At 41.9% G+C, this 17,566-nt stretch overlaps 1 protein-coding gene across 1 annotated transcript in view; it reads right to left on the minus strand.

The window, feature by feature from the left end:
* XPO7 (exportin 7) overlaps positions 1–13,196 on the minus strand; it is a 91,458-nt gene extending 78,262 nt beyond the window's left edge. The window contains exon 1 of the mRNA XM_036752092.1: positions 13,049–13,196. Within this exon, the coding sequence (XP_036607987.1) occupies positions 13,049–13,066 (18 nt within the window). The 5' untranslated portion in view covers positions 13,067–13,196. The remainder of the gene's footprint in view (positions 1–13,048) is intronic.
* Positions 13,197–17,566: the final 4,370 nt, after the last annotated feature.

Consider the following 17,566-nt stretch of genomic DNA (forward strand, 5'->3'; position numbering starts at 1 on the left):
CCATCGAGAATTACGTGGGGCGTGGGGAGGTAGGACAGGAATAACAAGAATGAAAAACCTGCTTTCTTAGAGGGGGAATAAGAAACAATGATATCAGAGGATCAAAAAAAAGCAGAGTTACTACTAAATTTTAATTTTGCGCTTGTTTTCTCTACCCAACAGAAAAATCTTCAGACTGAGGACTAAATGAAAATAGTTAGCTGAAACCTCCGAATAAGTGAGAAGATAATAAGTGAGAAGATAAGAAGAGACGTGCCTTTGATAAGTTCAAGTCACCTGGTCTGGACAAACCATACGTTCAGGATCCTCAAATAATTTGTAGATGTGATGACTAAATCGTTACTAATGATTTCTGAGACACTGTTGCAAATGAACAGGTGCTATAGGACTGGTAAGGGGCAAACTTCTCAATTTCTTTAAATGGCAAGAGATTCTTCAAACTGTATACAGGGCGAGCCTGGTAATCATTCCTGGTAAAATTCTAGAATGAATGGCTAAAAGGACAGTTTGAGAGCACGTAAGACAGGTAGTGATCACTACAAACTAGTATGGTTTGACAGGTTATGTCAAGCTGATCTCATTTTCTTTTTTTGACAATGTTACTAGAAGAACAGAGTAGGGTAATGCTATAAACCATAATACAGATTTCAACAAGGTATTTGACAAAGTGATAATATCCTTGTAGATTACTGATTTAAAGCTGGATTGAATCTTTACAGGTGAGGAAGCATATCCAGAGGTTCAGTGGCCTGCCTACCATGACCCAGAAGTCCTCAAACTCCAAACCCTTCCCATTGTACCATGTGGAGAGAGATAAAGATAGGATAACTGTAGAGTTAGAACTGGTTTAACAACAGAACCCAAAGAGTGGTAATTAATAATAAACAATAACCTAAAGAGAAATCTTTAGTGGAACGCTACCAAACTTTGCCTTTAGACTTATCTTGTTCAGACATTTTATCAACAACTTCAATGAATGAAGATGGTGGCTGGAAAGCAGGGACTTGCGTGAGCTCCCCACCACATCCCTCCAAAAACCTATAAAAAATGGCTCTGAACAAATTCGAGAACTGCAGAACCCACAAAATAGCAGAGGGAAGCAGGGATCCAGCCCAGGACAGCCTGGATGGTCGCTGGATGAGGTCTATTGCGCACAGAGTGGAGGGGAGCAGAGCTCAGCATGGGAGGCAGCAGGACCAGCCAGACCAGGAGCTGGGTAGAACAGGCCTTAGCACCCTCAATCAGTGAGCTGTGGCAGTTACCAGACTTCTCAACCCACAAACACCAAAGACAACAGAGAAAGTTAGTGGGAAAAGCTGTGGGGGACAGAGGTTGGGGTTCGGCCACCACCCCAGGGGCAGCGGGGGAGGTGCAGCTACAGAACTACAGCTGCAGTTACTTCCGGCTCCAGGCCCACGTGGTAGGAGGAATTAAGTGGTGGATCAGAGCAGGAGTGAAGAGCCTGCTGAAGATTTTCGTCAGGTCCGGGTTGGTGGTTCTTGAGGAAGGAGGAGTGCTGGGGTGGCAGAGCTGGCTATATAGAAATAGCTCTGAAGTGAACGGCGCATCCCCTCAAGCTTGGAACAAAGTACTCTTTGCTCTACAAGCAGTCATACCCTGATGAAAATCTCAAGGGTCAAGTAAGTTGGCTGGGAACATGGCCAGGCAGCAAAAATGCACCCAGATTCAGTCTCAGACTTTGGAATCTTTCTTTGGTGACAAAGAAGACCAAAACATACGGCCTGAAGAAGTCAACAAAGAGCAAAAGCCTACACCAAAAGCCTCCAAGAAAAACATGAACTGGTCTCAGGCCATGGAAGAGCTCTAAAAAGAGTTGGAAAAGCAAGTTAGAGAAGTAGAGGAAAAACTGGGACAAGAAATGAGAATGATGCAAGAAAACCATGAAAAACAAGTCAATGACTTGCTAAAGGAGACCCCAAAAAATGCTGAAAAAAATATTGAACAAAACACTTAAAAAAAATAGACTAACAACTTCAATGAAGTCATAATCATTCTTATTGAGTCTGCAGTTAACAAGAAGCCAAAAGGGATATTTAATATATTGGATAACAATTGGGATTTGGAAATAAATTCTGACAGACTAAAGCAACGGTGTGAGTCTAAGGAGATGAAATTTAACACCCTAAATTTAAAATCTTTCAGGTAGAAGAAAATCTACTGCACAAAAACTGGATGGGAGAAAGAAAAGGCTAGAACACACTTTACATGAAAGTTTTAGGGTGAACTGTAAGCAGAATATGAAAAAAGAGAATTATAGTTGGTTCTGCTATAACTCAACATATGCATTCTTCCAAAATGCCAAGTTATATAAGAAAAATGGGGCTGGGGCACAATGCTCAAAAACTTCATCAGTGACACATAAAGAAAAGAATCTAATAAAAACCAGTAACAGTTTTATACATGTTAAATAGTTTAGAAATAAATAAATTCGATATGAAAGAGTGGCAGGTCTCAGCAACTCAAGGCTTGGAGGCCTGAGGCCATGGCATAAGTCTAAAGGGATAAAGGGTAGGAGTGAGGCTGGTACCTTTCTCTGCTCACAGTTCCTGTTCTATCACAATATATACAATATGGCACTTTACCTTGAAAAAGTCCTTACATTTACTTATAGAAGTGGGTGTTGGGAAGGGTTGCAGCTTTTAAGTTATTGTGAAGTAGTTCAGTTTTCTGCATTCTTGCTGTTCTTGTGGAAGAAGTCTTGAAGAAACAAACTCAAAGTAAGTTATACTCAAAATGTTCTCTGAACATCAACTGCATTGCAACAAATTTGCACTTTCAAAATAAGCATTATAGCAGCACTTACTGTACAGTCAAAAAAAAAGGATTTGATTTTATTTTAGGCTAGAAGAAGAGTATGTTATAGTTCCACCTGTTCTCTATCCTATTCAGAGTCTGAGATTTTCAATTCTGACATTTTAGGAACAGTGATAACCTGGAGAAGATCTCTAGTGTGAGAAGGGCATTCATGACAGTGAGAGGATTCAAAATCAAGTCCTCTGAAGGGTAGTTAAAGGAATTGGGGATATATACACAGAAGAGTATGAAAATCGAGGGGTGAAGATTCATTCGTTCTTTACCATCATACATTTGAAGGGTTGGAAAAAAAGTTTATATTTATTCTGCTTGGCCACAGGGGAAGAGCAAGGACCACTATGTGGAAGGAAGTTTCAGGGCAGGAAGATTTAAGCTCAAAAGAACCTAACAATTAACCAAACATTAAATAGGCTGCTACAATAGATAACAGATTCCTCTTATCCCAGAGAAATTCAGAGCCTGAATGACTGTCAGAAAAATTACAGCATAGATTGGATGGATGATGCTTAAGGTTTCTTTCCAATTCTAAGAATCTAAAGAAAGGAAGATCCAACAACCTTGTTGACTTTATTTACCAAACCCTCATTATCAAGCTGATAGTAATCTCTGCTGTGGTGGGATTACCATGATCAAATACAGCAAATAATTCATAAGGCTGATCTGTTTCTGGACAATAAAAATGGTTCTTATTTGCATAATGCTTTTTATTTTATAAAGAGAGTATCACAACAACCCCACGAGGTAGGTAATTGTTATTATTCCCCTTTAGCGCTAATTAAACTGAAGTTCACTGAGGTGAAGTCATTTGCCCAAGGTCAATTCTTGACAACTGGTAGGCGACTGATCCAGAACAGAGTTAACTCAGTCACATAAACCTAGAAGGGGTAGAGTCAGGGCCAGTTAAGGTTACAGGCCTCTTCTCATTAAAGCAAAGCAGTCATGCTGCAGGCTCGGAGAGGGGAAAGAATATGCAATTATACATTGCCTACTATATGCCAGACACTGCGCTAAGTGCTTTTTACAAACATCATCTCATTTGATCTTCACAACAATCCTAGGAAGTAGGTGCTGTCATTATCCTCATTTTACAGTGGACAAAACTTAGGCAAGTAGAGGTTAACTTGCCCAGAGTCACAAGGCTAGTTAAGTGTTTGAGGATGGATTGGAACTTGGGTCTTCCTAATTCGGGACTTAGCACTCTATTCATTGTACCATCAGCAGGACTTAGCACTCTATTCATTGTACCATCAGCAGCCTCTTGGGTCAGCATGAGACTGAATTTGAGTTCTCACCTTAAAGGGAACTTGCTTCCACTGGCATAAAATTGCACAAATATGTGTGTAGGGATTCAATCTTCCTGAAGTTCTTGGATTGGGTTGATCAAAGATAGCAGTCTTGTCTTTAAGACAGGTTTTGAGTCCATTTATTAGAAAGCCTAGAAAAATACTCCTTAAAACCATCTCTCAAGATGAATGAGAAAATCCTGAACACATCCTCCCTCTGCCAGTACTCACCAAAAAGAAAAAACAAAACAAAACAAACTGACGTGGCTATTGTAGAAATTTGTTTTGCATGACCATACAAATTTGTAAATGGCTTTTTTCTTGCCTTCTTAATAGGTAGGGAAGAAAGAGAATTTGAAACTAAAATAAAATTGAATTAAAAAAAAAAGAACCAAATGAAAAACATACAAATTATGATCCTAAAACCACAAAATTCAAAAGTCAGATAAGCTTTGGTTTTCATTTACATTGATGAATTTCTCTCCTAATTTTAAAATCTCTAAGGTTCTTTCTAGTTCAATCAATCAATCAACAAGTATTTATTAAGTGCCAACTGTTTTGAGTGCTAAGAATACAAGTACAAAGAATGATATAATTGCTTATATTTTAATGGTGAGACAAGTACACATGGAAAAATAAACAGCATAAATAAAATTTAAACAAACATATACAAAGTCATTAAATACAGGGAGAGCACTTGAGGGAGGGAAGTTTTATGGAGAGGATTCATGCAGAAGATGGTGCTTGAGCTATGTCTTCAAAACTGGATTCCAAGAGGCAGGCTTAAGGAGGGAGAGAGCATTCCAGGTATGGGACCAATGCAAAAGCCTATGTGAGGAATAAGGTGTGGCTGGATCCAAGTGTGCAGGAGGGCATGTAACATCCAATGAGGCTGGAAAGACAGGTTGGGATTAGGTTTGTAGCACTTTAAAAGTATAGAGGAAACCATTGGATTTGAATGAGTAAGGAAGTCATGTCATCAGATCTACACTTATGGAAAATTTCCTTGGCAGCAAAGAAAGCAGTTTGTAGGATGGACCAGAGAGGGGAAGAGATCTGAAGCAGGGAGACCAGTTAGGAGGCTGTTGAATAAGTAAAGAGGACCTCACTAAGGTGGTAGCCATATGAGTAGAGAGAAAGGATCAGATGGGAGGATGTTGTAAAGACAGAAATCTGACAAAATCTGACAACCGACTGGATTTGTGGGGTGAGGGGAAAGTGAGTAGCAAAAGGGTGAGAAATCAAGGAGTCCAGATTACAAACTTGGGAAACTGGAAAGAAGCAGTCAACACAATAGGGAAGTCTGAAAGAAGAGAGGTTTTGGAGGGCAAGACAATGAGCTTAGTTCTAGACACACCGAGTCTGAGATGTTGCCTGGATATTCAGTACGAAATGTCCAATATGCAATTGGTGATGCGGAACTGGAGCTCAGGGAAGAGATTTGGGCTAGATATATAAATCTGGGAATCATCTACATAGAGGTGATAGTTAAAACCCATAACAGGAGAGGAGACGGGAGGTTAGAAGAGAGGAAAGGGAGAAGAGGGCCTAGAATACCACCCTGGTGAACACCTACATTTAGGAGGTGTGATGCGGTCAATGAGCCAGCAAAGGAATCTGTGTGATCAAGAAAAACAGGAGAGTACTGTCCAGGACAAACAAGCAGCTAACAGTCAAGTGCAGAAGACAGGTCAAGAAGGAAGAGGGCTGAGAAGACCATTAGATTTAGCAATTACAACATTACTGTAAACCTCCAAGACAGCAGTTTCAGTTGATTGAGTTTGGAAGCCAGATTGCAAAAGCTTGAGGAGTCTGTGAAAGGAGAGTAAGGGGAAGTAGTATAGATGGCTGGCCTTCCTGCAATTCCTCAGACACTCATCTATCTCCCTTTCCCTGGCTGTTCCCTCATGTTTGTTACGCTCTCCCTATTTCTACCTCTGCTTTCCCCAGCTTCCTTCAATTTCCAGCTAAAATCTCACCTTCTACAGTAGAGTATCAAACATAGGGTCAACACTCTCAATAATGGGAACCAGATTAAAATGTAATTGGGAAATGTTTAACAAAATAAATACTTTTAAAACCTAGAAATTGTTAATGTGGTTTTCTAAGTCAGTATGTGCCCTTAGGGATCCTTATGTATGCTTCAGTTGCCTCCATTTCTACGTGGGTTTGATAACATTATTCTCCAGGAGCTAAATCCCAAATTTCCTGATCCCCTTTAATTTTAGTGCTTGATTAACCTCCACTTTTCATTGTTTTGTTTTGTTTTTTAGAGGGGGGAAGGGATGGCAATTGGGGTTAAGTGACTTGCCCAAGGTCACACAGCTGGTAAGTGCTTCAGATGTGTAAGCCCAAATTTGAACTCAGGTCCTCCTGACTCCAGGGCCGGTGCTCTACTCACTGCTCCACCTAGCTGCCCCTATAGTGTTTTTTAACCACTTTTCTATAGCTGATTTGTACATTGTTTGCATGTTGTCTTTCCCATTAGACTATGAGCCCCCTGAGAGCAGCGACTGTCTTTTGCTCTTCTTTTATCTCTAGCACATAGCACAGAGAAGCTCTAGGATGATGGGGTCTGATAAAAGTTTTAAAGGATGTTTGAAGTCACTGATTCTATGCTTTTCTGACAGCATAAATTAAGCTTGGGCTTAAAAGAGTAATAGCTAGGGGCAGCTAGGTGGCGCAGTGAGTAGAGCACCAGCCCCGGAGTCAGGAGGACCTGAGTTCAAATCTGACCTCAGACACTTGACACATTTACTAGCTGTGTGACCTTGGGCAAGTCACTTAACCCCAATTGCCCTGCCTTCCCCTCTGCAAAAAAAAAAAAAAGTAATAGCCAGACAGGAAGAAAAGAAGATAGATGTATAGATTGTAGATCTAGAGTTAGAAGAGACCTTAATACCCCCAAGTCCAGCACCCTCATTTTCAACAAGAAGTCAAAAACTGTTCAATGGAAAAATAGTAAGTGACAAAACCCTTATTAGGAACCTCTCTACCCCATGTGGAATGCAACATTCATTCCACTTCTGAAACGATTTCATGCAAAGTTCTTATTAAAAAATAGTTGAGAACAGTAGAAGGTAAAAACATTAACTACTAAAAGAAGCTAAAATGGTATTCTAAGCAATTTTTGGCTGGATACTATAGCAAATATGACCTATCTGGCCTTTGGGTAAACGGTGTTAGAGGTTCTTAAAAAAGCAAATTAAATCTTATATCTAAATCAAACAACATCCTTTTGGAATGCAGAAATAAAATCTAAAAAAGTCAGGAGTCACTCAGAGGTGAATGAAAAATTGTATTAATCAAACTTAAAGACATACTTTTTTTAAAAATTGGGAGAAATACACAGAAATGTTTAAAAAATCAATACAATCTAAGGGAAAAATAGGGCCTTTTTCTTACTATTAAGATAAACTGATGACATATATATATTTATTTTAAGGACCTGGCAAGTATTTTAAAGATGACTTGGGAAAAAATTTGAAACTCAAAATCTTATAAAAGTGAATGATGAAAACCATAAATAAATGAATGAATGAATAAGATGGGGGGAAAGACTCAGAAAACTTCTGAGAAAATCCTGCTCCTCCTCTTTTCATAATCCTCAAGCTTTAATCATATACCTTTCAGCTACAAACCCAACTCAAACTTTCCTGCAGATATGCTTGGTTTAACTCCAAAATCCTTTCCACTATGCTACCACACACTTAATTTAAGTCACCTGATCATACAAGGAGACCATTAGATCAGAGTTTGCATACAACCACAGAGTTGTAGCCTTCCTTTAAATCCACCACAGCTATAAGGTAAATGAACTGAACTCCCCCTTGCCACAGAAGTAGGTATTTTTTCCAGTATGTTTGGTTCCTCAAATTATCCACTTTCTCCCATTCTCTCTTTAAGAGAAGTTTTGACCAGTGTTTTCAGAGAGGAATTACTATTTCATTAACCATAAAGTTAATTCAAAGAATACTTTCTATGTTTATGGTTCAACTTATTAAAATAGGCATTTTTCTCCTTTGTTGGGGGCAGCCTGAAGTTCTGAAGCAAAACATCAAATCCCAAAGAAAGATTTGGAGATATAGAAAATACAGCTATATAAACTTATGAAATTGTGATTATGAAGTCATTAAATTAATCACAAGTGAACAGAATTTTAAATGCAAATAAATGAATAAATCAGAGGTGGGGAACCTACCTGTGTAGGCCACATGTGGCCCTCTAAGTCCTCAAGCGCAGCCCTTTGAATGAATCCCAACTTTACAGAACAAATCCATTGTGGCCTTGAGGCTAAAGGTTCCCCCACAATGAACTATGCAAATAAGTGAAAATGAAATTAAAACATAGAGGTATGGGAAGGAGTTATAGAAGAGGGGTCACTCAACAATGCAATGCCACTAAACCCAGTTGGTCACGTTAATGTAGTCAGAAAATATGTATGATGTTGCTTATGCATCTAAAAAGGTGCTCCTCCTCCATCTCTGTACTGTGCCTCTTCTCATGGCTTTGAAAAGCTATAAAACCCACTTTACAGGTGAACTACCACAAGTATATTTAAAAGTCAAAGAAAATGAAAGTTACACATACACAGTTGCCAGTACCTATTGCACTGATTTTAGGTGATTCCTAACAAATGATGTAGCTCTTGATCTTACACTAAAAGGAGGAAAATTGTCTTAGGAATTATATGTAGAAACTGAGGCTTTAACATGTTGGTTTTATTGGTTTGTTATAATGACACTTTAAAAAATTTCAGGGCTTTGGCACAACATTCCTTCTAAAATCCTACTGGGTAAAGAAAATAAAGCTGGTGTAAGTAGCAAGGTAATTTTTTGAATCATAAAAAAGGGCAAAACTCACTTAGTAAGACAAAGAAAAGTAATCTTAATGCCCTTAGAAATTTAATTCTATGTAATTTCTGGTGTTTTCTGTTTCATAAAGCTTGAATCACATTTGTTTGAGCATAAAGGTAGTCTCTTCTCAACACTTAGGAAGCTCATTCTCACAAGTGGGAAACTGAAGTTAGATATATTAGGTGGATATAAATATGTTTCAGAGACATCCAGGTATACTAACAGAAGGTGGAAAAGTAAACCCATTCCAAGTTCTCTGAATTCAACCACATAACAAAAATTCAGCATTTCCCCCAACAGCTTCCACCTCTATTACTATCCTATCCTTTCATATACCTTTAATGATAGTTCTAACACAGCATCAGAATACTGTACTCCACCTTCAGTAATGTTGCTTTAGATAGGAAGGAATGACTAAAGTTAGTTGTCTTTCTCTACCAACTAACAAAATATGTTGAAGTTGTATAACTCCTTTGAAGGTGATTTCACAAAATGGAATACCCATGGCTCCCACCTTCATTATCTTTCATATTTTTAAAGGCCAATTAAACATCCATCAATTCTTTCTGTTGTAGTAAGGCTTACACTTTTGCACCCTGTTAAATTTTAACCTTTCCTTTTTAAATGATTCTTCATGATTCCCCAGTTATACTAGCAGTCAGTATTTAATTACTGCACTGGAAACTTTAAAATAACATGAGTGCCTCCTTCTGTGAGGATCACAGTACTGACAGTAACATTCCACAAAAGTGTATATGGACCAGATTTAGAACAATGAAAAACAACCATCTTTCATTCATATAATCATTTTATCTCCCCCCAACCACCTGAAATCAAGATCCTAAAAAAAATTTTTTTAAATCATGTGGCCACAGCCTCAAGTCTAACATCTGATCTTTATAATTTCTCAGTACTATTATACACCAAGTGTCACTCTCACAACTTGTAAAAACTTATACTAAATTTGTAAGCTTCTGAGGGCAGGGATGATGTCATCCTTCATCTCTGCATCCCCATTGCCCATATTTAGCACAATGCATTATATTTACAGTAACTTAATTTTTTTCAAATACTGAATTCCAACCTGAGACAAAGATTTCTTAGAGAGCACATTTATTCATCTTTAAATATTAAAAAACTGGGGAAGGTAAATGAAAATAGGTAAATAGAATCTTACACTGACTTAATTTTTTTCTCAATCATATTCTGTAATCACTACTTTTACAACTGGGGAAACGACAAACTTGGGTTACTTCTAAAGTAACTTGTCAAATATGCCACGATACCAAATTAAATCATAATTTTTATTCTATCAAACTTTTGTAACCCTTAAAATCTTCCATAGTACCTATTATCCCATAAGAAAAGTTAGAAAATATTTTCCATGACTTTAGCCTAGGGCTAACCCAAGAATCACCAGAGTGCATGGAATATGCTTAGTTTTAATAAACTGCTCACCCTGGTGGCCCAGAATAGTACCAAGAATTATAGTACTGTACCTGCAACTTTCAAATACTCACGAATAATTGTGACTCTGTAATGACAATTCCAACAAGTTCTTCGTCACACTGCATTTAAGACTGAAGACTGGGGACTTAACTTCTGATTTTATTATTATAGAGAACATCCAGATGAAGAAACTCCCTCCACCAATGCACTTCCTTCCAGGCACTCCTCTCTCTCTCTTTTCTGCAATTTACAGTCTTAGAGAGTGGCCTTCAACACTATGAGGTAAAGGGACTTCCTCAGGGTCACCAAACCAGTGCTGTGATAGAGATGGGACTTGAACCTGGGTGTTTCTGGCTATGAAGACAGCTGTCTATTAATTATGCCAGGCTGATTCAAACTTAACTTTCATTAAATAATATTAATCTATTGCTACCATTCGAGTATACTGTCATGTGTCTTTCCTTGGAAGGTTTTCATTACTATAAAAAGTTATTCCTTAATCTTACCTTAATATTTGTGAAGAATGTATACTAGGAAATCACTTACAAGGTTTACAGAAAAAAGGAGCAATCTGTAAAACTCTCAAATTCTGTTGATAAATACTAAAGAACACCACCCAATTTGGAATAATGTACCAAAACTCTTAAAAAAAAATAAAGTTAAGCTAAGTACTGGATGCATCTCTTTGCTTTCAAAACTAAATTACAGAGTAAAAAATAAAACCAAAAGTAACCTGGACTCTTTTTTCTAAGACAACAATACTATGGAAGAATATTTTAATGATTCTTTGGCCAGGGCTCTCTTTTGGCTTAAACTGTGGGAGCATATAAACTGGAGCTTAGCATTTAACATAACTGAGCAGTCACAAAATTCCCACTTTACCCCTTAAAGACTTTAATTTTTGTCTAGTAATCCCTACATTTAACAGTGCTTATTGTTAGAACACGGTAAGCATTTAAATAAATGCTGGTTGGTTGATTCTCCCTCCACAAATTAGTTTGTTTTTACTTATCTGTGTACAAGTAAAATCTAAGTTCCTGAGGGCACAGACTATGTGGTTTTGTCTTTGAATCTCCTGCAACTGAGGCACTTAATGATTTTTCGGTTGAGAGAGACAATATATAGTACACTCAGAAAAGCACTTTGGTTCTCTGCTTTTACAGAAACTTCCTTTTGGACATCATTATTATATCCCAGTGGCTTGGTACTGGGCTTAAAGTCAAGAGACTTCCACCCTCTTTACACGAGTCTCTTCAGCCTAAAAGAGAAAAAATCTTAAACATGCTCCTGCCAGCAGATTTGGTCAAGATTTATTTTTAAAAATGTGATGGCTGACGTTTCCACGGCGCTTCCCGTTTTACCTAGCACTTTTTCTCAAGATAATCTTTTAAGATAAGTGGTTAAAAGGATGATTTTATGCCCATTCTACAGATACGGAGGAAAGTGAAGGTCAGAGAGGTTAACGGACTTGCCTGGACTCGGTCCACCGCCCTGGTGGCTGGGGACTCCAGGCTTGCCTCCTGCGCCCTCCCTGTCCACTGGCCATCCCCGTGCTGGGCTGCCCCGGGAGCTTCTGGCGTCTGGACTCCAAAAGCCGGGTCTACACCATGATCATCCTGCATCAAGTTTCCCAGGGCTATTGCTCATCTAGGCCTCACCTACACCCCGCTTTTGGAACACAATCACTCCCTCTTTCCCCGCTCTGGGCACCATTTTTGTGCCCACATCAAAGAGGGGAAGCCAAACTTCCCCCTCGACTCCAGTGTAGCCACGCGGGCCGGGAGGCAGGGAAAACTGGAGAAAAGGTGGCCTAGGCCCAGGTACTGAATGAGAGGCGGGGTTGGGGGAGGGGAAGGGAGCCATACCTGGGACCCCCCCCCCCATTTCTCCAGAACGGGCTCCTCGGAACCTCGCACTGCACCACTCTAGTCAGACACACCCCTCGTTTCCAGGGGGGTGTGGGTGCTGAACCTGAGCTCGCAGGGGCCTCGGGGCTTGGCGCCCATTTTGGAGGCGCGAGAAGAAGAGGCCGCGCAGGGTGGGGGGGGGGTCTCCTCGGGTGGGGGCGGGGGCGCGCGGGAAGGGTTGGCGCGTCCTCTCCCGCGAGGCGGAGGCTGGCTAGCTAGCCCGCCCGTCAGCCCGCTGCCCGTCGGGGTCGGGGGGCGGGAGAGGAGGCCCCGCGGGGATGGGGGGCTGGCGAGGGGGCCTCCTCACGAGCCCTTACTCGGGGGGGGGGGGGCTGCTTCCCACCCCACCCCCCTCCGCTCCAGCCCCAGCAGAGGGGAGAGGAGGAAAGGGAAGGGAGGGGGAGGCCCAGCCTGGACGAGGGATCGATTGGGTTCGAGCTGAAGCTCACCGCCGCTTTTTGCGCCTCGAGTCCCCGGGGAAGGAGAAGCAGAGCTCAGGCCAGGCGCTGGGCTGACTGGAAGGGATTGGGATAGTGGAGGCCGCGGCCGACCGGCGGTGGGCCCCGGCCCGCCAAGGGGGGTGGGGGTGGGGTAAGGCTCCGGAGGCCGCGCGGGCCCCGGCGCCGGCACGAGCCCCCAGGGCCGCGCGCGCCTCCATCTCCTTCCTTCTCCACTCCACCTCGGCTCCCCGGGTCCGCCCCCCCGCGGTTCCTCTCACCTGCACATGATCCGCCATTTTGCTCCATTCATGCTCCTCTGTGGTCCCCCCCTTTCCCCCCCCTCCTCGCGCACCTCGGCCGGGGCCGCCGCCGCCGCCGCCGCCGTAGCCGCCGATACCACCACCGATGCGCCTGCGCGCTGGGCGCACCCCCCCCCCCCCCCACGCCTGTAGCGTAGCCCACCCCGAACTGTGAGAGCCACCGCAGCCGCCAACCCCGTTGCAGAATATGCAGCACTGGTGGGACGGCGTAAACGCGCGCAACGTCAGCTACCCGGAGAAAGCGTTGAGAGGGAGGGAGGGCCCGGGATGAGGAAAGAGCGAGAGCGGAGGAGGGGGAGGGGGGAACAAAGCATTGTTTACATGGTTCTTAAAGGGGCAGAGCATACACCGCAGCGGGCGGGCGGGCAAGTGTAGGCTACTGGATCGTGCCGCGTGCCCTGCGCCCGGCACCCAGCGCGGGAGGAGCGGATCTTCTCTGTGAACCGGGTATTGGAGACCTCATCCTCATCCAGCCCCCTAGCACCCTTCATCTTTACAAAACCTCACCCTCTTAGTTGCTGGTACCTTTCTCTTGATTTGTCTCGGCGGTCCCCAAGCAAGTTGGGGGTCTACACCCGCTACCATCACTTCCCGGGCCAACAGTGAAGCCAACCTCCTGATTCCCGGGGTGGGGGTGGACCTGTTTAAATATAGACATACAATAGTAAAATGTTTTTCATGCAGAGAGTGGAGGAGTACATCATTTCCCATTCATTTCAAATATTAAGCGCCTACTGTATGTAGCCGAAGCTGCCAAACCTTGGGGGGATGGGAGTGGGGAGAGAAGGGATTGATACCAATTGAGATAAGAGATCCCAAACCTCGTGTGGTTTACAATCCAATAGCCGGGCAGGACTCGTCCACAGGTAGCTATAATGAAGTGAAAATGGCAGACAAAGAGGAAAAAGCCATTGGTGGGGAAAGGTAGGGAAATGCTTCTTAGAGGGCATGGGGAAACTCACCTCTTGGGCTTTTGCAAACCTCGCCCTTCTTCAGAGCTTCCAGAGATCCACCCTCTCCTCAAGTGAGAACCTCGACTCACATTTCACGGGAAAAATTGAGGCCATTTTCTGAGAGCTCCCTTTTTCCCCTGTTCTTCATCTCACATCACTCAGCTGACTTCTGCCACTATCTCCTCCTTCATGCCTGTCTCATATGAAGAGGTCACCTTTCTCCTTGTCTAGGCACAAGCCTCTGCATCTACAAATGGTCTTTTCCCATCCCATCTCCCACAGCAGAATGCCCCCTTTATCATCCCCACTCCCACGAAATCTTCAAACTCTCCTTGTCTGCTGGCTGCTTCCTTACTGCCTACGGGCAGCTCCATGCCTCCCCCCATTCTCAAAAAATCCTCACTCAACCCACCCATCCTGGCTACCTCCTTTCCAGGTTAAACTCCTTGGGAAGGCTGTCTACACTAGCTGATTCCAGGCCCTCTTCTCTCACGCAATTCTAAACCTCAAATAATCTGGCTTCCAACTTGATCATTTCAAGTGAACCCTCTCTTTCTGAAGTTAACATCGCATGCAAGCAAGATTAGAAGGAAAGCAGAAAGCTGGGGAATTTTTTTTTTTTTTTACATCAAGTGTCTTTGATACAGGCCTCATTTCTCACATACATAGAGAACTGAATCAACTTTATAGGAATAGGAGTCATCCTCCAATTGACAAATGGTCAAAAGACATGAACAGGCAGTTTTCAGGCAAAGAAATCAAAGCTATCTATAGTTATATTAAAAATGCTCTAAAACCCTTCCTTCCTTCCTTCCTTCCTTCCTTCCTCCCTTCTTCCTTCCTTCCTTCCTTCCTCCCTTCCTTCCTTCCTTCCTCCCTTCCTTCCTTCCTTCCTCCCTTCCTCCCTTCCTTCCTTCCTCCTTTCCTCCCTTCCTTCCTTCCTTCCTTCCTTCCTTCCTTCCTTCCTTCCTCTCTTCCTCCCTTCCTTCTTTCCTTCCTTCCTCCCTTCCTTCCCTTCCCTTCCCGCAAACTAAAAAAAAAAAAAATGCTCTAAATCACGATTAAAGAAATACAAATTAAAACAACTCTGATGTACCACTTCACACCTATCAGATTGACTAATATGACAGAAAAGGAAAATGACAAATGTTGGAGGAGACCTGGGAAAATTGGGACACCAATGCCCTTGGTTGGTGGAGTTGTAAAATGATCCAGCCATTCAGGAGAGCAATTTGGAACTATTCCCAAAGGACTTATAGCCCATGTATACCTTTTGATCCAGCAATACCATTACTAGGTCTGTATCCCAAACAGATTTTAAAAAGGGGAGAGAGGACCTATTTATACAAAAATATTTATAGCAGCTATTTTTGTAGTACCAAAGAATTGGAAACTGAGGGGATGTCTGTCAAATGGGAAATGGCCGAACAAGTTGTGATAGATGATTGTAATGGAATATTATTGTGCTATAAGAAGTAACAAGCAGGATGCTTTCAGAAAAACCTGGGAAGACATATATGAACTGATGTAAAGTGAAATGAACAGAATCAGGAGAGCGTTGTATGCAGTAACAGCAATATTGTACACTGATTAAATGACTTAGCTATTCTGGTTAATACAATGATCCAAGGCAATTCCAAGATACTAATGATGAAAAATACTATCTGCCTCTAGAGAAAAAACTGATAAAGTCTGAATGTAGGTCAAAGCGTACTATTTTTGTTGGGGGGGAGAATGTTTTGGGGGGATTTTTTGAGTTTGTGTCATTCTTTTACAACATGACTAATATGGAAATAAGTTTTGCATGATTACACACATATAACCTATATCAATTTGCTTACCATATCAGGGAGGGGGAGGGAAGGGAAGAAAGAAGATAATTTGAAACTCGAGATTTTTAAAAACAAATGTTCAAAATAGTTTTTACATGTAATTGGGAAAAAATAAAAGATGATTAAAAATAAAGTTACCATTGATCTGTTAATTGCCAAACCCAATAGTCTTTTATCAATCCTTATCTTTCTTGACATCTCTCCTGCCTTTGACAGTAAGGGACTTTAACATACCTATTGATTCTCTCTTAAATACCCTAACCACTGAGTTCTTCAGCCTACTCTCCTCGGCTATACTTCAGCCACACACTAAGACAGTCACATTCTTCTCTATCTTGCCATCACCCACAAATGTACCACCTCCAAGTTCAAAAATTCTGGAATCCCCTTATCTAACCATGATCTATTGGCTTTTCACCTCTCCCTTTTTCTTCACTTACAAAAACCTACACTTTATCCCAACCATGACCTCCAATCCGTTGACCCCTCAACTTTCCCAGTTCTTCTATCCTATACCAGCCACTCTTGTCTTCTCCCTATCTTGACCCCTTAATGAACCAATTCAACTCTACACTGTCTTCTCATGCATTCCTATCTGCCTTATCACCAGTTATACCCAGCCAAACCTCAGCCTTGGAACACTCCCACCATTTGTCGACTTTGCTTTAACCTACATGTGTGCTGCTGAACAAAGATAGAGGAAATCAAGGAACTATCCTGACTGGGTACACAAATTTATATTACACAATCTCAATGGGTACCTTGCTGCTACTAGGAAATCCTACTATACCTCCCTTATCAACTCACTGTTCCACTTTCCACAGTAGCTCTTCCAAACCTTTTTCTCTCTCCTCAAATCTCCCATGGCTCACCTCCTCCCCCTCCCCTTCCTCCCACTTTCTCCCATGAGATCCTTGCTTCATATTTTATAGAAAAAAAATGAGATCGTTTTCCGTGAGTACCTTCTTTTTCTCTTCCTCATCTCCTATCAGGTACATTCTGCCACTATCTCCTCCTTCACCCCTGTTTCACACGATGAAATGGCCTTTCTCCTTACTGAGGTTAACAACTCTATTTCTTCAAGTGATCCCATCCCACCCCACCTCCTCCAACAGATTACCTGCCTCTGTTATTCCCATCCTTTCACTAATACTCAAACCCTCATTTCTTACTGCCTACACACATGCCAGTGTCTGTCCTGAAAAAAAAAAACCCTTGATCCTTCCATCCCTGCTAACTATCTTCCTATATCTCTTCTGCCTTTTGTAGTTAAACTACTTGAAAAGACCATATACAATAGCTACTTCTATTTTCTCTCCATTCATTATCTCCTTAACTGGCTTCCAACCTCATCATTCCACCCAAACTGCTCTCTCCAAAGTTACCAATAATCTCTTAGTTGTCAAATTCAATGACCTTTTTTCAATTTTCATTCTCTTTGACCTCTGCAGCCCTTTCATGCTGTTGATCACTCTCTCCTCCTTGGTCTTCTTCCTGCTCTAGACTTTTAGGGCATCATTCTCTCCTGGTTCTCCTCCTACTTATCTGATACCTCCTGTCTCCTTTGCTGAATTCTTCTAATGATAGGTGTCCTTTACGGTTTTGTCCTGGGCCTTCTCTTCTCCCACTGTACTACTTCACTTGGAGATCTCATCAGCTGCCATGGACTTAATTACCGCCTCTATGCTGAT

Source organism: Trichosurus vulpecula, chromosome 3, assembly GCF_011100635.1.
Source record: "Trichosurus vulpecula isolate mTriVul1 chromosome 3, mTriVul1.pri, whole genome shotgun sequence".
NCBI classification, from domain to species: domain Eukaryota; kingdom Metazoa; phylum Chordata; class Mammalia; order Diprotodontia; family Phalangeridae; genus Trichosurus; species Trichosurus vulpecula.